This window comes from Lactuca serriola, chromosome 8 (assembly GCF_051521515.1).
Source record: "Lactuca serriola cultivar US96UC23 chromosome 8, Lser_US96UC23_V15, whole genome shotgun sequence".
NCBI classification, from domain to species: Eukaryota; Viridiplantae; Streptophyta; class Magnoliopsida; order Asterales; family Asteraceae; genus Lactuca; species Lactuca serriola.
Window position 1 is genome coordinate 197266022 of NC_136415.1, and position 25747 is coordinate 197291768.

General features: G+C 34.3%; 2 protein-coding genes across 3 annotated transcripts; both read left to right on the top strand.

The window, feature by feature from the left end:
* The first annotated feature begins 541 nt into the window (after positions 1-541).
* Positions 542-3369, top strand: HCF244 (NAD(P)-binding Rossmann-fold superfamily protein). 2 transcript variants are annotated; one of them, XM_079015552.1, is made up of 8 exons: positions 542-842; positions 1264-1508; positions 1624-1722; positions 1842-2036; positions 2163-2255; positions 2341-2436; positions 2547-2687; positions 3072-3369. In XM_079015552.1, exons 1-8 carry the CDS (start codon positions 677-679, stop codon positions 3246-3248), a joined length of 1212 nt encoding a protein of 403 aa, XP_078871678.1. In that variant the 5' UTR covers positions 542-676; the 3' UTR covers positions 3249-3369. The 2 variants fall into 2 exon arrangements, with proteins under 2 accessions (XP_078871678.1, XP_078871679.1); XM_079015553.1 differs by having other exon boundaries at positions 543-839.
* A 2174-nt stretch (positions 3370-5543) lies between these two features.
* LOC145067743 (PKS-NRPS hybrid synthetase cheA-like) lies at positions 5544-7149 on the top strand. Its single transcript, XM_079014805.1, has 3 exons — positions 5544-6402; positions 6502-6573; positions 6653-7149. Exons 1-3 carry the CDS (start codon positions 5544-5546, stop codon positions 7147-7149), a joined length of 1428 nt encoding a protein of 475 aa, XP_078870931.1.
* The last annotated feature ends 18598 nt before the right edge of the window (positions 7150-25747 follow it).

Below are 25747 nucleotides of genomic sequence, written 5' to 3' on the forward strand. Positions count from 1 at the left end.
AATAATAGTATTTTTAGGCAAGACAGAGACCAAACGCGTAACAAAAACAAACAGTAAGGACCAAACGTGTAACAAAAACAAACAGTATAGACCTTCCAAGTTAAAAAAATAAGTTAAGAACCAAGCGCGCAAATTATCCCAAAAACCATTTGTATAATATACTCTAATTTATATGTTGATAATCAGCTAACAACTAAATTTTTGGTTAGTACACCAAACATAATATTAGTAGATTATGTTACTGCTCAACAAATTTGGGTTCAGGCCCGACTCGTAACCAGAATTAAAAATTATTTAACAATAATTTTATTTTAATAATTTGGTTAAAGAATTACATATTTTTTTTTACTGATGGAGCCTGTTTAATATCAGATCCGGCCCGATTTATTTGTGTCAATAACATAGAATATGGGCTGACCCAATAATTGGGCCAAAGCAAATATGGGTTTGAAAGGTGTACTTGGTTACGTGGCAACAAAACGGAGGGAATTGTAACTATTCTGGCGCACATTAGCAGTAGGATATAAAATAGCGCAAATCGTAATCCAAAATGGATATGGGGTGAAGGAAAAAGAAACGACGTGGAATCACTCGCATCTCTCTGTCCATTTGTCCCCCTTCCATTCCATTCCCCCTTTCTCCTCCGTCTCTCTGACACACACACACACTCGTAGATATGGCTTCCACCACACTTCATTCACGGCTATCTCACACTCAGTCGCCGGCGATTACTCGGACCAGTTCCTCTCTTCGCCAGATCACCGGCAATTCGCTGACTTGGAGCCGCGCGTTCGCTCCCGACCGCCTTCTTTCCGCCGTCTCGCATTCTTCTCTTAGAGGTAGTATTAAGTATTTAACGGTGTTGATTTGATCAATAATCGAACGCAGTTCCTCATTTCCTGACATTACTTGACGTACTGTATCTCCATTTCAGTTACCTTGTTGAATTCTGTTGATAATTGTTGCTTGATTTGTATTTGTTTTAGCATTGTACCAAATTTTGTTCTGTTGTTACTTTCTAAACGACAAATTGAATCGCTAATCGTTTGTATCAACTTTACTCTCGATACAGTTTATGTTACAAATGCATTCTAGCTTTTGTGTTTAGACGCATCTTCAATAAGATTCTAAATGTAAGCTCATTTAGTGTCAGGAAGTGGTTCTATATGCCAAAGGATAACAATCAACTTAGTTTTCATCTTCTAGAGAGGTTCAATTTTCAGGATGAAACCTAAAAACTGTTATTGTGTTGAAAATTTTTAGGAGTTAAAGGGTCTGTGAAGCCATTGATTACATGTGCTGCTGGAACAGAACCTGTAGCAGCAGCTAATTTAGCACCAGGAACCCCAGTGAGGCCAACCAGCATCATGGTTATTGGAGGTACAGGAACTTTAGGAAGACAGGTGGTTAGGCGTGCACTTGATGAAGGATATGATGTGAGATGCCTTGTCAGACCTAGACCTGCTCCTGCTGATTTCCTCCGTGATTGGGGTGCCACTGTTGTCAATGTAAGAAACAACAATATACTTTCATTAATTTCTTTATTATAACATATTAACATTCTCATTTTACTTCTCTTCTTATAAACTTGAATTATTACTAATCTCTGAAGTTTATGTGTAGGGAGACTTGACCAAACCTGAAACAATTCCAGCTACATTGGTTGGTGTTCATACAATTATTGACTGTGCCACTGGGCGCCCTGAGGAGCCTATTAAAACCGTAAGCATCATGACTTTTCAGTATAGTTTTAAATGATTAATGAAATTTGTTGGAAAGAGTATTATGATGAAATGAAAGTGCAATGGTGTATTTAAAGTATGTTTGTCTTTTCATTTTAGGTAGATTGGGAAGGAAAGGTTGCTCTTATACAGTGTGCAAAAGCAATGGGAATTCAAAAGTATGTATTCTTTTCAATTCATAATTGTGACAAGCATCCAGAAGTTCCATTAATGGAGATCAAGTATTGCACTGAGAAGTTTCTTCAGGAATCTGGCATTAACCATGTTGTCATCCGGTTATGTGGTTTCATGCAGGTATACTTCTCAAGTAGATTAAATTTCTTGATTTTTCACTTTTATAATTGGGTGGATTTTTCAAAGTGTAATCTCTTAATAAGAAAATGATTGAGATAAGGTGATACATTATTTTTATATTTGTAGGGGCTCATTGGTCAATATGCTGTGCCTATATTAGAAGAAAAGTCTGTATGGGGAACAGATGCCCCAACAAGAATAGCTTATATGGACACCCAGGTAGTTTTATGTAATTTGTCTTATCTAATCCACTATTAGGGCAAAAGTGTAATTTAATTTTAAACTAATTACTTCCTTCTTATAGGATATAGCTCGTTTAACATTTATTGCTATTCGAAGTGAAAAAGTCAATGGAAAGCTTCTTACATTTGCTGGACCTCGTGCATGGACAACTCAAGAGGTTAAAACAACTTCCTTATTCATTTTATGTTTAAATACAAAAAAATAAAAAAAATAAAAAAACAATTTACTTTCAACGTTTTACACTGCTAATGGGTTCCTTGTGAGTAGGTGATAACATTGTGTGAGAGGCTGGCTGGACAAGATGCAAACGTAACGACAGTTCCAGTCTCGGTTCTCAAATTCACTCGCCAGCTAACTCGTTGTTTCGAATGGACCAACGACGTTGCCGACAGATTGGCGTTTTCAGAGGTAACTAAACTCTAAACCTATCACATTGTAGGTTTAGTGTCTGTCTGATTGGATGGAATGGAATGTAACCATGAATGAATGGTTACATTCCATTCCATTATCATGTTTGGTTTGTCCTGTAGGACAAACCAAACATGGATGGAAAATAAGAGTTCATTGAACTCCAATGTCTGATTGGATTGAATGAAATGTAACCACAAATGAATGGTTACATTTCATTTCATTATCATGTTTGGTTTGTCTTGTAGGACAAACCAAATATGGATGGAAAATAAGAGTTCATTGAACTCCAAAGCCCAATAACATGGATTGCTATTGGGCTTTGTGTTACAATATTATTTGTAAATAATAATGTAATAATGTTGCATATGATATTTGATACAGATTTTGACGAGCGACACGGTATTCTCAGTACCAATGAACGAGACGTATCAGCTTCTTGGTGTGGATCAAAAAGATATCATCACATTAGAGAAATATTTGCAAGATTACTTCACAAATATACTCAAGAAGTTAAAGGACCTCAAGGCCCAATCCAAGCAAAGCGACTTCTACATTTAATAAAGATAAATACTTAATTATCTTTGTGTTTGTAGTTTGTACATGAAGCTTTGTTATTCAAATACCACATATATATCACTTTGTAACCGACTATAATTAAGAGGTGTTAATTTTTTGTAAATCTAAATTTTCCTATTACATGTAACTTCGGGTTACCTAATTTTAACAAAGTACGTTTTGAGTCCAAATAAACTACCGAATAAAGATGAACAAAAAGACTTGAGAGTACGTTAGAAGATGCTCTCAAATGGCTAGTGTTCTTTATAGTCATAGCCTAGTTTAGACAGACACATAAAAAGTTGATGTAACCATGAAGCGTTCTTAAAGGGTAGTACTACTAATAGCCTCTTTTTTTTTTTACTCTTTTTTTACGTGCTTAAGAAGCTACTAGTTTCCTTTGATTTTTGTTTTCTGATTTTTTATTTTTTGACATTGGGTCATTTTAGTAGTTTTTTCCAAAAAAAAAAACTTGTCATATCATATGTAATGATATTTTTGGAGGAAAAAATGGGTTTTCTACAGAAAAGTCTCAAACATTTTTCAAAAATTTCAATAAAGTCTTAAAAGTTTTTTTTGAATAGAAAATTCCCAATATGTTGATGTTTTGCCTAAATTAACGAAAAAGTCATTTTTAATATTTGAACAACAAATGATAGACTACGTTTTTTTTTCAAAATATTGGGACTTTTCTGTTAGAAAAAAACACTATTAGGATTTTATTGAAGCTTTTGAAAAAAGTTTGAGACTTTTCTATAGATAACCAAAGAAAAAATTGAAGTTTTTTCAAAAAAATTAGATGGTTGAAGGGTTTTCAGAAAAATGAAGAAAAAAAAATGCAAAGTCTTTGCTTAAAAAAACATAAGGTTTAATCGGAAAAAAGTCTAATATATAAGGTTTTTTTAATGATATTTTAATCATTCTTTTTATATTTCAGCTAGAAATGAGGCCCGGTTGTTGCACGAGTCGGTTTTTGTTGTTGATGTTTGACAGGTCACGAAAGTAGGATGCTATAATATCATTCAAATACTAAGCAAATGTATAGATTGAATAGAATATAATGTTCTAATGTAAGATATGAAAGTAAACAAATATATTAGTGTACGCTGCTATTTTTTGCATTTAACGTTTTTCACTGATAGAAAAAACATTTCGAGTCGAAATCGCATTCCTCATAACTTGAATAAAGCCACCTGAAGAAAAGAAAACATATTTTCTATTATTACCATATTGACATTTCTTTTGATGCAATTGTGCATGCTAAAAATGTTACAATATCTACTCTTATCCATCAAGAATATGTTATTTAAAAAAAAAGCAAAACAAAACTTTTGGGACCATTCTACCCCAAGGTATTGAATATTAGAAAGGGTCCTTAATCGGCCTCCCCCCTTCCTATGAAACCTATATCACACGCTTTTTTTTGCTTTTAAATCAATCGCCCCTTTTATTTTAATTTTTTTTCTTTTACATACAAAATCTATATTTTACATTTATGGTCCCTTTACTTTTGGAGTTTTTCAATTTATTTATACTTATTAACAACATTTTCATTATTCTTTTATAACGCATTTAAGTATTTTAATTTTTGATACCAAACAATAACTTAAATTTTAAATATCCCTATTAATTTAAAAGAATAACATATCATTTCATATAACTTTTACAAAATTCAAAAAATAATTCATCACTTATTTTACAACTTTCAATTTCAAAGAATAAAACATCACTTCGTTTTTTGGACTTTTACAAATTTCAAAAAATAATTCACCACTTATTTTACAACTTGTAATTTCAAAGAATAAAACATCACTTCGTTTTTGGATTTTTACAAATTTCAAAAAATAATTCATCACTTTTTTACAACTTGTAATTTTGAAAGAATAACATATCACTTCGTTTTTGGATTTTTACAAATTTCAAAAAATAATTCATCACTTTTTTTACAACTTGTAATTTTGAAAGAATAACATATCACTTCATCTATAGCTTTAACACTTTTAAAAAAATAATTCATCTCTATATAAATGTCAAGTACTACACAACAATACTTACCATTACCCATCTCTTTATAATTCTCAATTACTACTCCTATATAACTTTTGTAACAATTTTCATCAATATATTGGCGAGTTTTCAACCAAACGAAAGAAATGAAGCTGTCAATAACTCGTCAGAATGTTTTGCAGAAAAGGTATTAGCATATATTTTACCTTCATAAATTGTCAAATGACATTATAATTTTTTTTAACCAAACAATCATTTCCAGGTGTTCAAATCCTATGACGATTTAATAGAATGGGTGCAAAAGATGGGACGTGCGCTTGGGTACATTTTATCATAAGAAGAAAAAAGATAAGAGGAAGTGGGCTCTTAACTAAAGTTAATCTTATATGCGATCGTGGTGGTATTTATAAAAGTAAAAAAATCTCCAGTATTTCTACTGGCACAAAAAAAATTAATTGTCCTTTTGAATTCAAGGGTAAATATTCCAAATTAAATGATTCTTGGACGTTAAGTGTGGTATGTGAAATACATAACCATGAACCCGCAGAAGACATGGAGGGTCATGCATTTGCAATGCGATTGACTGATAATGAATTTCGTTTGGTGGCCGATTTATCAGCAAAGAATGTGAAACCGCATGATATTTTATCAACGTTGAAAGAGCAAAATCCGGAAAATGTGTCTACACTCCAAACAATATACAATGCTAAAACGAAAATACGGAAGAATGAGCACGAAGGTATGACCCAAATGCAAGGTCTTTTGTCATCTTTGAAGAAAGGAGGTTATATTTATTATTATCGTACAAATAATTTGTCTAACGAGTTGGAAGATTTATTCTTTATTCATCCGAGATCATTGGAGATATGGCAAGCATTTCCACAAGTGATGTTGATGGATGCAACTTACAAAACGAACAAGTATAAGATGCCTCTTCTTGAAGTTGTCGGCGTAACTTCAACTCGGCTAACATTTTGCATTGCATTTGTATTTACGCAAGAAGAAAAAGAATTCAATTACACGTGGGCGTTAAATTGTTTAAAGTCGACAATGGGTGGATCTCTTTGTCCTCGAGTTATTGTCACAGATAGAGAGTTGGCGTTGATGAAAGCATGTCACATTGTATTTCCAAATTCTAAGCAATTACTTTGTAGGTGGCACATCAATCAAAGTGTTTGGAAAAGGGCTAGATAATGTATACGAAGAGAAGATTACTGGAATTCCTTTTATACTCGTTGGGCATCATTAGTTTTGTCTCAAACAGAGGAAGCATACAACCTTAATCCGACACAACTCCAAACAATATTGTTTGAATATTCAGGTACGTTTTAAATAAATATGTATATTTTTAAATTATTATGATACAACGAAACAATCATTATGTATATTCAAAGTTTTAGGTGTTCGTGATTATCTTCATGATGTGTGGTTGCACAAATATAAACACATGTTCATAGCCGCTTGGACTGACAAAATTCTTCATTATGGAAATAACATAAGTAACAGAGTTGAAAGCCAGCATGCCAAGCTGAAACTGTACTTGGATACACCACAATCTAATTTATGGAAATGTTCATCTGTTGTTCATAATATCGTTCAGTCACAGGTGACGGCTATCAAAGCAAGCTTTGAGTATAGCAAAGGTCGCATTAACCATCGGGTAAACATGAAAATGTTCGAACTATTGTGGAATTATATTTCATTGGAAGCATTAGACATGATCTCTAATGAATTTGAACGATGTAAAAGCGGTGATGTTAGTTGTGGTTGTCAACTGCGTACATGTTACGGGTTACCATGTGCACATGAACTAATCATGTATTTTAATGCAAGTAAATCTCTTCCACTTGATTCAGTTGATAGTTTTTGGAGAAAACTTACTTTGCATCCCCCATAAACATGGGAGATGATGATGATATTCATTGTGATGATGAAGTGAAAATAATTACTGAGAACTTTGAAAAGCAACCAAGGTCTATAAAGCATAACATTCTGAGGAATTTAAGAGAGTTTATCAACCCATCAAAAACATCAGTACCCTCTGTTCATAAAACTACCCGTGGTCGACCAAGTTTGAAGAAGAAGCCTCTCAAAGATAATGGAGTTGATGCGCCAATCGAAGATCCCCATAGACATAGTTGTTCAAACACATATGAACTTGGGTTAAGTTCCACGAATATTCATGAACCACCAAGACATAGCTCGTATGCAAACCAACAAAACTATTCATATTCATATATGAATGAATTTCGAAAGGTGCTACATCCTTACATTAAGCAGGTACACAATGTAGAAGGTGATGGACATTGCGGATTCCGTGCAATCGCTTCTTGTCTTGGTCTTCATCAAGATGAATGGTACCAAATTCGAGTTAATTTAATGGAAGAGTTATAAACACATACTACTGAATATGGCGACATGTTTGGAAGTGAATATCGGTTTCAATTATATAACTCTTTGAATTTCTTTGGCGAAGAAGCGCCACTTCAAAACTGGATGATTATGCCTGATACAGGTGTCCTAATTGCTTCAAGATACAACATGGTATTACATTGTTTTATCTGACACGCAAGCACAGCGTACTTACCACTTCGATCTACTCCACCACCACCCCATGAACGCATTGTTATTGCAATTGGCCTCGTCTATGGTAATCATTATGTCAAGCTAGATCTAGAAGGAGAGTACACGATGCCTCCTATTGCACCACAATGGATTCATTGCAAACGTCCATGTGCAGCTGAATGGGTCACCCCGTATATCGAACGGCTAAATATGTATAATCATTATTATCGTGCTAGTTTTAATGGCTAAATATGTATAATCATTATTATCGTTCTAGTTTTAACGTCTAAATATGTATAATAATTATTATCGTTCTAGTTTTAATGGTTAAATATGTATAATAATAATAATTTTTTTAGTTTTATTGTTTGACAATTTAATTGCAACGTTGATTAATTATTTATAATTGTTTTTATTTATAATAATATTTATTAAAAAATATACTTTTATAATTATATATTTAATAAAGATCAAATGCAATTGGAAACTAAAGTTGATGCGGTGGAATTGGAATTTAACCCAAGTTCATGAGTGGAATTTAACACATTCGATAAAGTAAGGGGATAATAAAAGAATTGGGTTAAGTTGATGGACCATATTTATAATATATAAATATTAAATAACGTCAAATCTCATAGGGGAGTGGATAAAAAAAAGGGAGAGGGGGGGGGGGGGGGCTGATTACCTGTCCCCTATTAGAAACCTTGATGGTTTTCTCAACTTGAAGACCACGTGGCAGAAATAACTGCAGCAAAAACAATAATTTTTTAGGAAAAATTGGGTACATTGTAGCAAAATTTAGACCACATTGTTGTTTTTGTAGAGACATGTAAGTACATTAGTGTTGCAAATATTCTTCTTAACTTGATAGAATTTCAATGCACAATTCCGTAATAGGAAGAAATGAATGCACAAATCCATTATAAACAAACCAATAAAAGTTTATTGTTATTTAAAAGCTGCTAAATATCCATACCTCGAATGCACGGAACATCACTTCAACCGGAATAAAAAGTGGGATTAGGTAGGTGACAAATGAAATAGAAAAAGAGTTAACATTATACAAATCTAATTTTGTTGCCACAACCGCATAATAGAAACCTAATTTTGCTCATAGCAAATATGTAAATGTCGTTTTAACTCATAAATCAAATACATGGAAATATGAAAAGATGCAACAAATAGCAATGTACTTTGTTTATTGGTAAAAAAATGAATTACAAAAAACAAAAACAAAAAAAGATGTAAATTCGAAGCGCATTGCTATTTAGTGCACTTAAAACGAAAAATGGAAATTACACATAATGACAATAAAACCATTACTGCTGAAATTGGAAGAACCTAAAGAAGTGTAGCTTCCACATCCTTTGCCTCTCAAATTCTAGCTGCAAGTGTAAAAAATGTCTACATATATGTTTATATAAGCACAACTTATGGCATTATAGATATACACAATCAATAACATTAGAAACTTAAAAAAGTGCATCATAATGCAAAAGAAAAATGAAAAAAATAGAAATAATAGCCAAGCCATTTTGTTCTGTCGTTCTATTAAAATACAGAAAAAATCATTATGTAAATTTAGCCACTTGAAATATTTCTTTTTTAGATTTTCAAAATAATAGTTCGGTGGATAAATCGTCAAAAACTAATAGTTTAATGACTAAATCAATAAAAAAAATGTCAGTGTAGTGGCTTAATTAGTAAATAAAATTTTTAGATAGAAAAAAAACATAATGATTAAAAGATTTTTTTTCCTATAACATCAAAAGAGGCCAATTAGGCCAAATTACAGACAACAAAAAAAGTATAATGGTTTGATAATTAAATAAAACAGGTAAATGACAAAATCGATAAGGTAACGAAAGTACATTTTTTTAGTATTTCCCCAAAAATATAACAATACTACTATCAACGGTTCGTTTTGATTAGTATAAATTAGAGGATAGAAGGTAATATGTTTTCAAAAGTGTCACACCCCAAAACCGGAACGGCGGAAACGTTATGGGGTAGATAACGTCATGTCAAGTATCACAACATATGCAATATAGTAATCAAAGTACAACAACCATTTCATTAATAGTAATAGTTTTACATAGTTTACATTGCATAGGAGCATCAAAGTAATACAAAAACTAATATAGTTGCAGCTCGGTACTAAACTGTCTTCAACAAAAGCTCCTGGGATGTACCTGTCTATTGCTGACCTGAGAATACAAGTTATTTTGAAAGCGAGTATCAGCATTTTTAGAAATGCTGGTGAGTTCATAAGTATTTAGTGTCATTTGTGTAAGTAAGCATTTTATTCAAAATAACATTATAAAAGTAGTAGTTTAGAGTCTATAGTGTATTAGAGTCCTTTCCAGAAAATCCTATATTTTCTAATTAAAAGCAATCTTCTACCAAGACTCGACAATGTTATGTTTTAAAGAGAAATTTTCCCTGAAATACTATCATTACCCAAAATACGGTATTTGATTTTAAAGAAAGTAGGAGGATATCATGAGTAAAAACATTAGGGAAAAATAACATATGCCTCAGCGGAGAATACTGCTGACTAAGGCAAAATAAATCATAGACTCCAGGAGAGTATCAAATGAATGATACGCCTGACTCAGTCTAACAAAAGGGAGCACAGACCCCAGACGGTATCAAATGTACGATACGGCTAGCAAGGTCTAAAACAAAGAAACACAGACCCCAAACAATATCAAATGAAAGATACAACTAGCAAGGTCTAACACAAAGAGACACAGACCCCAGACAGTATCAAATGAAAGATACAACTAGCAAAGTCTAAAACAAAGAGACACAGACCCTAGACAGTATCAAATGAAAGATACAGCTAGCAAGGTCTAAAACAAAGAGTAATTCTAAGAGAGTGTTTACAACATACAATGTTAATTATCGTTACCTTAAGGCCATGAATTATAAGGTAAACATGGAGATACTCGTAACCATACTGATCGACACTAGAGTTCTTGACGCCCTGCAAGCGTCGGTGTAAATATGACATTTTTCACCCCTTGGCTTGGTAGGCCGTGGACTGTAGCTAGCAGTCAGGGTGCGGGGGTGTCAATCCCGTATAGATCTATACACACAATGCCCGCTCTCCCTACAGGAGACTATGGTTACCAACTCGACGACGGGGAGATCCGTGTCTTGAAGATGCATCTCGTAATCTGAATTCTATTAGAGGCGCTGGACTAACGGTAGAGACTCACAACTGAACTGATCGATGTACACCTTCATGTCTATACATGTATACATGATATATAATTAATGTTTAAACGAGGAAAAGGAAATAGGGCGAAGTAGCCTTCCTAAGTCCTTTAAACATCATTTATATAACTATACAGGTACAGGCATGCATTTAATGACGTAGAAGCATTTAACTAAGTAGAAGCGTTTAACGAAGTAGCAACATTAACGAAGTAGGAACGTTCATCTAAGTAGAAGCGTTAGCAAAGTAGAAGCGTTTCACGAAGTAGAAGCGTTAACAAAGTAGAAGCGTTTCACGAAGTAGAATCGTTTAACGAAGTAGTAGCATTTAACTAAGTAGGAGCATTTAACGAAGTAGAGGCATAACAAAGTAGTAGTATCTAACGAAGTAGAGGTATAAAAACATGGAAGAAAACCTTGATGAAAACTTTGGAAAACCTTTACACTTAAGAAAATCATGACCTGGTATTCTTTTGTAAAATAAGTTTGAAAACCTTTAGAAACCCTTGAAAATCTTTCATAAACAAGTTTTGATTAAAACTTTGATAAAACAATATAAGTAAAGGAAACCTTTGTTTAAAATACTATTGTAACTAAATTTGAAGTAAAACATACAACGCGAGAGACAATTTGAGAAAAGATTTGAACAAGTAAAGACGTTTTGGAAAACCATTTACAGTATCATACTTGGTAAAACAGTTGACGGTGTAATAAATCCTTGTGCATGCGGGTTATCAATCACATGTGATTGATATGATAACTGACATGTTTTAACTTGTATCCCCCCATAAAAGCATGTAAAAACATTTAAAAGGTTAATTCAGGGGTATGAACTCACCTGTTGTAAGTGGATCGAACGAAAGTGCTGGTTGGGTGGCTCGGTGTCAAGTAAAGACTTGAACATGCTTAGTGACCTATTAACATATGATGACATATGTTTACATACAATTAGTAAATATAATACTAATTAAACATGTATATGCATCCTAATATGCGGAAAATACTTTGGTTAAGTGCTAGGATTGTCCCGGGTAACATCTAAGGGAGTGTATGGCCTATAGGGGTGAGCATGGTGCGGTTTGGTGCGGTTTTCAAACCAAACCGAACCGCAAACCGCATGGTGCGGTTTTTGCATTCTTAAAACCGTTGGGTGCGGTTTTGCAATGGTTCGGTTTTTCGGTTTTTAAATGTGGTTTTGGTTTGTATCGGTGCGGTTTCGGTTTTTAAACCGTGTTAAGAATTTGGTGCAGTTTTTTTATGTTTTTTGGTGCGGTTTTTTAAAACTGTAAGAACTGAAAACCATGTGCATATAAGCTTGTATTGTGCTGTTTTTTTTAATACATTCATTTTCAGCTCAAAACAAAATTACATAATCAAAAATTGTAAGTCACTTAAAATACAACTTGTGACCACTCTCACAAACTAATTAATAATTGAAGGTTGGTTGATTTTGAATTAATTTGTTACAAGCTTATTACATGTAATCGATTAGTACATTTTGCTAACAATAGAACATTTCTTTTGCATCTCATATAGTCTTATACAAACACAAAATAAGCATATAATAAATATATTATCGTTTATAACTATTTTAAATAGCATGTATATAATATACATTGATTGATTTATTACCACACACGCTTGCGGTGCGGTTCGGTTTTGGTGGAGCGGTTTTTAGGATAGAAACCGCACCGCACCGTTGACCTTCGGTTTTTGCAAAAATTAAATCCGCACCATTGGTTTTTGCATCGGTTTCGGTTTTTCGGTTGCGGTTTATTGCGGTTTTGTCGGTTTTTCTTTAGTCGGTTCGGTTTTTGCTCACCCCTAATGGCCTAGATAGGGAATTTACTCTTCAAGAGTAAACTCTTTGTAGAGTTCATGGCCCTAAGACCAACTCCCCATGAGTTTATGGCTGTAAACTCATGGTGGGGGTGTTCTAGGATGCTAAATGGTCTTATCTCACTCATAGAATTAGGCTAGGTCCAAATATAAGGCACATGAAGGGGTTTAAGGCTCTAAATGGACCATTTGAGGAGTTTACGGCCCTAAACAAGGAGTTTACGGTCGTAAGCTCCTATGTGCACATTCCTTTGGTGTATTAATGTCTTAAATGGTAGGAAATAAAGTTCTATGCACTATTCCAAGTCAAATAGGGGTGTTAGGGCATCATTTAGCCACCTTTTGGGAGTTTACAGCCCATGGACCAATCCTAGGGGGGTTTATGGCCGTAAACTCTTATGTCCAATGTTTCTTTGATGTTTAATGCCTTTAATTCAATGGTGGTAGCTTCTAGACATTTTCCAAGGCCATAGGAGGTGTATAAGGGCAATTCTAACACCTTAAAGGGTGTTCACGGCCTATGAAGAGGGGTTTACGGTCCAAGAGTGTTCTTGGGCCGTAAACTCAAGTTTACTCTCCATATCATAAGGTTTTGGTGTTCTAGGCTCGAAGGTGTAAGTCCACAAGTCATATCTAAGCCCTAGGGGTAGTTTAGAGGGGTTTTGGGGCTTAAAAACCCCACTTAAGGGTGTTCACGGTCCAAGAGTGTTCTTGGGCTGTAAACACATAATCTTGCCCCTATTTGATGTCTTAAACACGAATTTGCATGTTAACTAAGCTATACAACAAGTTAGGATAGATTACTTACTAGTTTGGGGCTCGAAACGGGCGTTTTTGGCTCGAAAACAAGTTATAGAGTGAGAGAGTGTAGAGAGAGAGTGAAAAGTATCAAATGGACTCCACTCATCCTTATATAGGGGTTTGAGTTGGGGCTCAGTGGAAATCTACCCGATACTGACGTTAAACGGGGCTTTTGGTCGCACCCGATTAAATTGTCGTATTTTGACTTGGTAGAAACTAAAACTTTTCAAGGGGTTTATGAGGGTGTTTCTAATTTTCTCAACCCTTACAAAGTCATTATAAAAGTCCCAAATTAATTAACCTCTTCCAAAAGATTCACATGCGATTAATATAGCGAGGCTTATTAACGGAATGAGGGGTTAAATATGACGGAATAAATTTCGGGTTGTCACAAAAAGCATACCTTTAAACTCCTGACTTCAACTTCTCCCTATTTGATATTTTTGTCATCAATCGTTAAGACATGTAAAAGTGTCGGGTGTTTTTTTTTTTTGACACGGAAAATAATTGATATATCTCCTCTGTCTGGGATTGAACCCAGGACCTCCTAGTTAGTTGTTAGATTAGAAATCTCCTTGTTAGCCAAGTGGGCTAGCCCCAACTTGTCGGGTGTTAATTTAATAAAAATAAATAAACCTGAATTGAGTGTGGATCTAGTTTTTAACGGAAGTACCTATAAAAGGTGGGTAAGGGTAATGTTGTCATTTGGCTTTAGCAAACCATTTTGGCAATGTGAATGAAACCTTTATTCTTAGCTTTGTAAAGAACAGAGCATATAAAAAATGTAATAGGAATATTTTTGAATTCTGTATGTTGTTGTTGTTTTTTTTTTTTTTTTTTTTTTTTTTTTTTTTTTTAATAAAAAACAATTGGTACTACCATTATAATATTACTTCCATCTAAAATTTAATTAAGTTATTATAATATGTTCATTTGTAATTTTTTAAAAATAATAAACAGTAAAACCTTTTCTTTAGTATAATAAATAAATAAAAACTCACCATTGATGTTGGGTCAAAATATAGTTTATACTTTGCTTTTCTGGACAATTGTATTTTTCTGTAATATTTTTGGGGTTTACGGTCATGTTTACGGCTAAGTTTACGGCCGTAAACACCTTATGGCTGTAAACCCATTTACGGCCCATGTTCTCCGGCCTATGTTCCCCTTGTATATATATATATATAGGTGTTAGGGTGAGGAGTAGAGATTGATGAACACCAAGGAGCTTAAGTGTGTGCATTTGAAGGTGTTCTAGATAGAGAAAAGAGAGTGTGTGTTAGTGTGTGTGAATGTTGTATCCGAATCTTCATTCATATCAATACATACAAGATTCATCTTCTTCTTCTTCTTCTCTTTCTCTTCTATTTGATCTGACATCATCCGTTTGATTGGGATTCCGCACCATTAAACGGATCTGATTGATACACAAGTAGTTTGGGGACTTATAATTGGTATCAGAGCCAAGTTGTATCAGTCAATTTTGTCAGATTTGGAGTATTATTTGATCTTATTTTCGAAATATTCTTGCGTTTTTGGATAGATCTTTGAAAAATAAGGGGGGTTTGTTCTTCGTGTTTTTCATAAAAAAAGGTTTTTGATCGAGTTTTTGAGCTTCAAAGATGAAAAATCGGTGTTTTTGGTCGGAGTGTGCAGCCGGCGGCTAGGGTTTCGGAGTTCACGGTCGGAGCTTACTGCCGGAAACAGTTCACGGCCGGCGGCTAGGGTTCCGGAGTTTGCGGCCCGAGGATTCACGGTCCGAGCTTGCGGCTCGGAGTTTACGGCGTCGGACTCGGCCTCGGTGGTTTACAGCCTCGTCCTCGCATAGCTCCTTGGCCTCGCAAGCAGCAGCCTCGCAAGAACCAGCCTAGCTTCGCACAGATAAAAAAATCGGAATTTCGGAGGCGCCGGGGATCGAACCCAGGTCTCCTGCCAACTAAACCTCGCGACTTACCAACTCGGCTAGAAGACCCTTTATTACTTCCCTTCCAAATTTAATTCATAAAGCTTCTTTCTCGGTTCAAATTTCTCAATTTTTACACTTTTAACCCCAAAACTCAATTTCTTTTAATTCTAAATTCTTTTTTCATCCAAAATAATAATAATAATAATAATAAATAAATAAATAAATAAATAAATAAATAAATTAAATTAAAATTAATAAATAAAATTATATTTTAATTTTTGACTTTTATTTTTTTGACTTTTGATCTTAAATTTTGATTTTGACTTCCAAGTTTGACCTTTGACTTTAAACTTTGACTTTTTCGTTTAATTTTCAAATTTTCAAATTTAGTTTTTCGATTTGACTTTTTTCAAGTTTGACTTTTGAGTTTAACCTTTTAAATTTGACTTTTAAGGTTGACTTTTGAGGTTTATAATCAAAGGGGTTTGACTTTTAAGTTTGATTTTGGCTTCTAGTTGTACTTTTTAATTGATTTTAAGGTCTACGAGGGAGTTGAAAGCATGAAAGAGAGTCGTCAGGATATGTTAAGACTAAATTTCAACATTTTCGATTATATCCCTGGAGAAACCCTCGAAACTCAGTTGCAGCGATTTACTACACTTACTACTGAGATGAATATAGCTGGGATCCTCTTGTCCAAATCTAAGATAAACAAAAAGTTGTTGAATTCACTTCCAAAATCGTGGGATATGAACGTGGCCATCATCAAGAAGACAAAAGATGTCAATAATCTTAGTCTTGCTGATGTAATTCAAGAACTTGATGCTTTGAAGTGTAGAGAAACAATGAGTTCTGAAAACATTCCGGTCACTGAAGTTACATGTACTCCAGCTTATGAAGCCACGATTAAATTTCTTCGGGAACAAATTGATTTATTTAAAAGAGAAGTTGAGGACCTGAGATATGAAGGATATCAACTCAGGAAACGATAGAAACCCCTGAAGGCTGAGTTAGAAGCAAAAACCAAGGACTTTAGGAAAATTCAGGAAGAGTATAGCAACAAGTGTGAAAATTATGATTATGTTAAGAGACAACTTGCTGCTGTAACTGAAGAACTTGACGCTTTAAAAATTAAGTGTGGAAAAACTGATGTCAGTTTCAAAAATTATACTGCATCAAGTCAGACAGTCGAGTCCTTATATGAAACCTAATTAAAATTCAAAGAAAATCATAACAAGGGTCTAGGGTATGATAGTGTACCTCCTCCTTATAATCATAACTACACATCCATCCCTATGACACAGGACGAAACTGACAGGGAGCCACATCTTCGATATGGCAAACGAGCTGGATTTGTGTCAGGAGGAGTTATTAATGTTGAAAATACTGATATTTTTGTTACATGTGCAGGTAAAGTGGTAGAGGATGAGAACAAGGAGAGTTCTTCTGAACAAACAAACGAGCCCTTGAACTCTAAATTTGTTGCTTCTAATCAACCTGTCGTTGGTAAATACAAGCCACCATTTCAAGCTAAACAGAGTGCCTGTTGCAACTGTGCGTGTGGGAAAAATAAGAGACAAGGCAAGGATACGCCACCAGGGGCAGGAAGAAATAACCTCACAGTGAAGAAAAAGACTTGTTTTCACTATAGAACACCTGGACACATTGCCCAAAACTGTCCAAATTGCGCTTACATTCCCTACAACGCACAAGGATGGAAAAACGCGCCAGGTGGGAGATACTTCAAAAGAAACCCTTCCAGGTCACGTTCAGACAATGGTGACTGGAATGCGCAGAAGGCTAAGAATCAAACCCACAAAGCAAAGAATATGAATCCCAATGGAAAGAAGGAAATGCCTGCCAAGAAGCCAAATCCAAGAGATGCTCCAGTGAAACAAAGACCGGCTAAGTTAAAGTCATCTCGAAGATCGGCTTCAAGTTCCAAAGCAACTGCCGAGGCACCCATCGGATCGAACAAGATATGGGTTAAACCCGAATATAGATGGGTACCAAAGGTGAAAACTCCAAAATCTCCTAATGCTTATAACGTTTCTACATCTTCTGTTTGTGATAAGCAGGATATGTCATGGGAGAGAGTATCGTGCGTTGATGAGAAAGGTCGACCCAGTTTCAAAATGGACTGGGTTCCAAAGACCAACTGATCCTGCTCTGTGTCGGAGCAGCTATGGAGGCATATCATCAGACTTCGGTTTGTTGGTAGTGGCTGTTCCAGGCACATGATAGGGGACATCTCTCAAATGTACAACATTTTGACCTTTGCTTGAGAGTATGTGTCCTTTGCGGGAAAGGAAGAAAGGAAGAGATCACAAATGGGGTTAGTACTTAACGATGTGAAGAATTTTTGGATCTGTTCTGAGATTATGCTTGCTTTTCTCAGACCTTTTGAATGCAGATTCAATCGGTGAATTACGGTTTGAGTTTTTCTTCTCTATACTCCTGAGTTTTTCTTAAGCTGATTCGCTTTAAAGACTAATTTTTGTTTTAGGATAGTTTAAATTTGCGCATTTATTTTCGTTTCTTTCCTATGCACAAATTTAGGGGGAGAAATAAAAACAAAACAAAAATTAGAAAATTAAAAAAAAAAATCCAAAAACATTAGAAAATCAGAAAATCAGAAATGTGGTGTTAATGTAATGTGCTTGTAGGAGATGTTTTAGGAAATGAAATCAGCAAGTGATAACGGGCAATCTGAATCGGCGTAACGTACCTAAGTTGAATTGTCTATGCTCTGTGCTCGATGTGCTGGTAGGCACGAAAGATTTTAAATGGACTTGACTAGGAAAAGTTGAACCTAATGAAGTTTAAGGACTTGACAAACCTTGACCTAGTTAGATCCGTTTAACCTGATGTCACGACGCTCGGATAGGTTGAGCAGGGAGATATACATGGGAATCTACCCGTCACATTAATTGAACCCGTACTTGGAACCGTGGCTTAACTTTTCCTCGATGTGCGGATTCTGTCCTTAATTCCGGTTGGATGGGGCGACTGGTAAATTCCGATAAATTAGGTCTGTAGAATATCATTTTCTTTCTTTTCGTCTGTTAGTCATATGTTGTCTCCTTTGCGTGACTTCCAATCCGACCTGGTACACAACATATGCAACTCTATTTCTCTGCATGTTATATATATGAAATTTCTCTTATCTGTTAGCCATATGCTGTCTCCTTTGCGTGGCTTCTAATCCAACCTGGTACACAACATATGCAACCTTCTACTTCTCAACCCCTCTGAAGTAATAAGTTATAGAATTCTGAATCTATCTTCTCTCTAAATGATTGTCTGCTCACCTGGTGTAAGGAGTACTCTGGAAGTTCTTGATGGCTGGGGCATATCAGGAAGCGGGAAACACGTTCTAGTACACTTAAAATTAAACACATACAGATTGTCTGTAGATCTCGCTTCTCGATTTAGGTGGACAACAATATCCCTGGTTGTGGTTAGTTAAATGGTCATAAGAAAAATTTATTTAAGAATTAGGGCTAATCATGATAATAAAGTTATAATTAGATATATGCATGTATCATGTCATTGGTAAATTGTCCAAATCTTGTCACAAATGTTTCGTGTTTAAGTGGACCACAATACTGGCGATCGATCAGACGAAGATGTGAAGATAAGGGTACCGACAAGTGGAATAAGGCTGTCCAACAACTTTGATCCCAAATCACTCTTAAAGTTAGCTATTATTTTTGTTTTTATTAAGTTTGTTCATAGTGTTCTTCTAATTTAAATATAAGGGGGAGAATTAAAAATAAAAAAAACAAAAAAAATCAAAAAAATTCAAAATCAAAAATAGTGTTATTTCTGTTTTACTTTTTGTGCTAAGTTTTCTTTTAGTTTTGTTTTGTCTTGAAAAGTGATTTCAGGTATAGATAAGACTCATGGAGTTTGTGTTGAAGATTTCTGAGCCAAAGCTTCGTCCGTGAGCATCGAAGAATTCTCATTCGAAGGAGCAAGAAATGAAGATCATTCTTTCAACATTCAATCCTTCAACCCCAGAAGCAAGGTGAAGCATAAATTGAAGATTATGTGACAGATTGCATTGAAGCCTCCTAAATCAGTCTGCTGCTATCGTTGTACCTGCTAAAGTGATCCAGAAAATTATTTCTCTCTGATGTTCTCTTTGAAGATTCTCAAGCTGAAAGCACCAATTTTAAAGAATCGGTACGTGAAGCCTCCTCACCCAATGTGCGTTCAGAGTAAAATCTTGAAGAAAAATTCAAGTGCTCAAGATGAAGTCATTCATTGAAGATTCATCAAGTTCATCTTGAAGTTGTGAAGAATTTGAAGATAAATGCTGAAGCCAATCTCCCAATGAAGATCAACAAGAAGAGCCAGCTACTTTTTAGGGGGAGCTTGTTGGGTCAATTAAGAAAAGAAAGCTATAAACCAAGGGGGAGATTGTTGGGTCAAAATATGGTTTATACTTTGCTTTTCTGGGCAATTGTATTTTTCTGTAATATTTTTGGGGTTTACGGTCATGTTTACGGTTGAGTTTACGGCCGTAAACACCTTACGACTGTAAACCCATTTACGGCCCATGTTCTCCGGCCCATGTTCCCCTTGTATATATATATATATAGGTGTTAGGGTGAGGAGTAGAGATTGATGAACACCAAAGAGCTTAAGTGTGTGCATTTGAAGGTGTTCTAGAGAGAGAAAAGAGAGTGTGTGTTAGTGTGTGAATCTTGTATCCGGATCTTCATTCATATCAATACATACAAGATTCATCATCTTCTTCTTCTCTTTCTCTTCTATTTGATCTGACATCATCCGTTTGATTGGGATTCCACACCATCAAACAGATCTGATTGATACACAAGTAGTTTGGGGACTTACAATTGAGATCCATTTCCTTTGTGGTTGCCAATCTGGAGGTCTCAAATATCACATGCATCACTACCACATATGATAAGTTAAATTAATCAAAATTATTTAAAAATTAAAATATAAATAAGAAAAAACATTTAAAAAACAAAATCTTACATTAATTGCTTCAAATGTAATAATAAACAAATCTATAAAAAATCAGAACTGAAGCAGAAAATACCATTATTTGGCCACGTAATCATTTACAAGTTGTCATCTTCTTCCACCCAGTAAAAGGTCCTGATGTTCTTTATTGCAGCTTCATGTTAGACATATAAACGAACAATGTTGGTAGATTAATGTGTTAAAATAACTAAAAAGTTTCAAGGATGAAACATATGTGTATTCCCCAATGGTTTTGCTAACCTTCCCTCCGTTTGTGTTTGAGATACATAAACTACATAACCAGAGCAACCAAGAATCAAATCAAATTCTGTTTCAGCTTCTTCAATAATATAGGTTTTAACATTGAAAGATACATGAAAACTAAAAATATGAATATTAAAAAAAAAAGTATTTATACTTGAAAATGAGGATCGTCACCAACTACTGCACGATCATCACAATCCAAATGACCACCAAGAATAATTCAAAAACTATTTTGATTCCGAGAATGTGTATAACAATGATATATAACAGAATCACCTAAAGCTCTGATACGAACTTCATGAAAAATTTGACTTTATTAATTGATGTTTCAATCAAAATCTGTAAAAATTGGGGAAGAAGAAGATAATTCAGAGGAAACTCAATTGAATTTAATGCCAAAATGTTCAAGACGACATCCAAGCATGTATGAGCTGTAATTTGTACTCAAAACCCAAGATTTTATCTAAAAATAAGAATTTTTTGTTCGATTCTCAAGTGAAACCTATCAAAATTGGAGAATATCAATTGATGAAAAGAAAAATAAATGTAACATTAACACTACATATGTATACACCACCATATTCAACTCTTAGAAAGCTATATGCCTAGAAAACGGATTGATTTCTACTGACCTAGAAGATATTGCGGGTGTCGATGATCGATTGCAGTGAATCGATTGTGGATTTCATAATCGAAAACAAAAAAGAGAATAGGGCTCAGATCGACAAATTCATCAGGATCTAGCCGTCATCCTCGATTGTTGCGTTCTCATAAACCCTAATTTCAATTAAAAGCGAAGCGATTCATGAGATATAAAAATGTCCAAAAATCCAAAGACTGCAACCATTGTTGTTCTCTACTGTCAAATGAAAGCGTAAAATAAAAAATTGTTGATTAAATGAACAGTAATCCGGAAACCATATATATGTGAGCAGCATTAAATTGAAACAACCTGACTAAAAACCAACTAAGGGAGGCTGTAGTGGAGGCTATGTCACCGGAGATTGCGGTGGCTGGAATCAAAGAAGAACGGTGGAAGTCGGCAGATAGCAGGGCCATCGGGGGTGTACGACTGAGGGAGTCGGGAAGAATGTGATGGAGAAGGAGGCGGAAGGTGGAATCGATCCCCAATATTTCTGGAACTCATATGCGATGGCGGTGGAGTTGAATGATTGGAGGAAAGGAGCGGAGTGAAGAACAGATGCTGGAGAAAAAAATAAAAAGGGATATTTGATCGATGATGGGGCGGTGGATTATTGGAGAATCGGTGAGTAGACAAGATAAGGTCGAATGGAAAACACGTTCATAGTGATATCCTGTACAGTGTACACGCCACCACGTGTACAGGAGGGCTCTCAAACCAAGGAGACAAAATCTAGAAAAAAAAACCGTTGCATTGACTAGAAAGGATCGAATTGCAATTTCAATAAACAACTGGACCAATTGTGATATACAGAAAATAGGTGGACTAAACATGTCAAAAATTACCAACTTTACTGTTCCTTTTCTTCAGATCATATATATATATATATATATATATATATATATATATATATATATATATATATATATATATATATATATATATATATTTTGTTTCTCAACTTTTAAGTGTTGGAAAACAGATAGTAACCATAAAGAGCCTAATAATATTGGAAATATATATATATATATATATATATATATATATATATATATATATATATATATATATATTGTTTCTCAACTTTTAAGTGTTGGAAAACAGATAGTAACCATAAAGAGCCTAATAATATTGGAAAATTTTCGCAATGCGATTATTTAAAAGTTCAATCTTTGATCATTTATGTAAGTATAATGAAACCAATGTATTTCTCATAATCTCATTAGACATGTTCCTGTTTGTTATTTGGAATATATGAAAAAAAAGGTGAAAGAAAGAGATAAACAAGACAAGTAAATGTCACTAGGTACTAGGTAGGTAACAGCAACAACATAGGGGATACTTTTTGGGCTAAAAGTTGGCAATGATAGTAAGTTTGGTAGGCCAATTCGTAGCCCAAATGGATTCTTAGCATATTAGTGGCCCTCTAGGCCTCTATGGCTCTATCATTGAAAGTTGATAAACATTCGCAATAACTACAAAATGAAAAAACAAATGAAGTGAATTCATTTTAAATTATCACGAAAAAATTATTAAAATTTGAATTTAATCGTTTCCATGCCTCTATAATTCAAACTGAATGTTATGTGACATGATATAAAGAATAAAGTTCGTAAAATTGATGAGTCAAGCGTATTATGTAATGGGTCATGATATAAACGTTATAGAAGTTCAAGTGTTGATAATCAACAAGTGGGGAGCACCATCTGATTTTAGCAAATGAAAAAAGTAATGTGTCTAAAGCTTTGTTGTGACATTCGTTAGGTGGCAGATCATTTTCAAAACATATTTGGTAACAGAAGTGGATTTTTTTAATTCAATAAAATGAAAAGGTAATGTATCTAAGGGTATCTTTGATCTTGGAAATATGTTTTTATTTTTCTAACAAATATTTTTAGAAAAAAGAGTTGAGTTTTCAATAAAAATTTAAAAAACGTATTTGGTTGAAAACATGTGGAATTTTCATTTTTCATTTTAGAAATTCAGAAAACTATGAAAAACTGTAAAAATCATTTTTCTAATCTACATCAATTTGGAAAAACAAAAAATTTTCATTGTCTTGAAAGTTCTTTAAAAACTGAAAATCATCCAAACACATTTTGAAATTTTTTATTTTCCACAACTATATGCATTCTAAAAAAAAAAAAAAATCATGCATGAATCCAATGCTAGCTGTAAAAAGCCAAAAAAACATTAACAAAAAGACTTAGAAACATTGCAAGATGCTCTAATAAAATGGGTAGTGTTCTTTATAGGGTTACTTTCATGTATTTATTCATACATGTAGTCCTCCTTTTTCGTTATATTTTTTTATGTTTTTTTTTAAACTTCAATCTTTTAGAATTTCCTAAATACCATACTAACTCAACATAGAGAACATCAACACTAATATTGAAAGAGAAAAGCTACATACAACACAAACCACGTAACGCTATCAAATAGTTACTGGTTTATGCTTCATTAGAGGTTAATATTAATATCTATATTGGAATTGGCTTCCACATTGCGACTATTTTTATAAAAAAAATCATTCTAGAGTCAATTCTGTCCAAGAATATATATCAGTAATTTATTAGATATATATGAAAGAGATGATGTGAAAAACTAGATAAGTAAGGCAAGTAAATGTCTCTACATAGGTGGTACTTTTTGGGCTAAAAGTAGAATTGATAGTAAGTTTTGTAGGCCCGTTATTTAACTCAATGTCCCCACTTTGCCGAAATTGGTTTCTTGAGTACATTAGTAGCCCTCTATCATTCAAAGTAGCTTATCTTTTGCATTGACAACACAACAAAAAAAATCACTAACATGAGGGTGAATTAATTTTAAATTTGAGAAAAATAATTATTAAAAATTGAATTCGACTGTTTCCATGTCACAATATTTACCTATGATGCAAATAAATCCATTGAAGGTTATGTCACATGAACTAAAAACAAACTTAATAAAATTTAGAGTAAAATTTAGTTTTGGTTTATGAAGTATGTAATTTGTTGTAGGTTCGGTTTTAATCTTGAGAAATTGATACCAAACATCCTCACAAATTTCCAATCCATCAGCTTTGGCCCCTTAGCTTGTGACTGTTAATAACATCCATTAGACGTTTGTAAAATGACATTTATACTCTTTATCTCTTCCGTTTCTACACATGTCCAACACAAGCCACTCCGCCTCCTATCACCTCCAACACCAATGCAACCATGGATCTCCTCTCCTCTCCCTCCACCTCTAAACTCTCTCTCCCACCCCTCTCTTGCTTGTAATTCCACCACCAAGACACTTTTTCCTCCTCCCCTCCACCACAAGAGATCACCCCTCCACCACAAGAGATCACCGATCTATCTCTCCCCACTCTTTCTCCACCGATATTGTCGTTGACCAACGATCTATAGCGTCCCATCTCATCCAACGTAGAAAAACATTGTAGTAGTCAGTAGTGGTGGATCTGGTAGCACAAAACCAACGACTTAATGGTTGGGGTGGAATGAGGGTGTAATAGTGTGGGGTAGAGTCGTTAGTGGGGCCTACTTCTTTAATGTGAAAAGCGGTAAAAATTAGAAATACAATGTGAAAAAAATGAGTGAAAGGCGTATTTTCGTCGTTTTCCGAATACTTAAGAATAGCATACAGACGATATCAGGCTAAGATACTAGAGCACAAATTTGAAAACCTTAAGGTTATTGGTATCAATTTCTCAAAAAATGAGACCAAAATTACAGAATAATGCATACCACATGGACCAAACTGATATTTTCTCTAAAATATATAGTTTAAAGTAGGAATGGATCATGATGTGAAACTCAAATGAGTTTAACTATGGAGCTTGGAGACGCAGTTAATCGTATGCGAAAGTATCAAGATGTACGAAGATGACCAAAGATTAAGAAGAATGGATAATGACTTAAAAGGATAATATATTTTTCGATTTATATACATTTGGTCATCGGGTTTTTTCGTCCATATTTTCCCCTTCAACCTGTTTAACTGTACACGTTCAGTCCTTATGGGCGGTTACTCCAGGAAAAAATGATTTAATAAGGTAATATATTTCTCACTTTATACACATTTAGCCCTTATCTTTTTTTCACATTAGTCATTAATATTTTTTTTTTGTTGCAAAATAAGTCCTTATTTTTTTGGAAAAGAACTTCCCTAACGAGGGTTTCCGAGTCAGCTATCGCGCACCGACTAATCCCCCGATGTGAACATGAGTATATGCATCATGCATTGGAGTCACTATAGGCGAACCTCCATGAC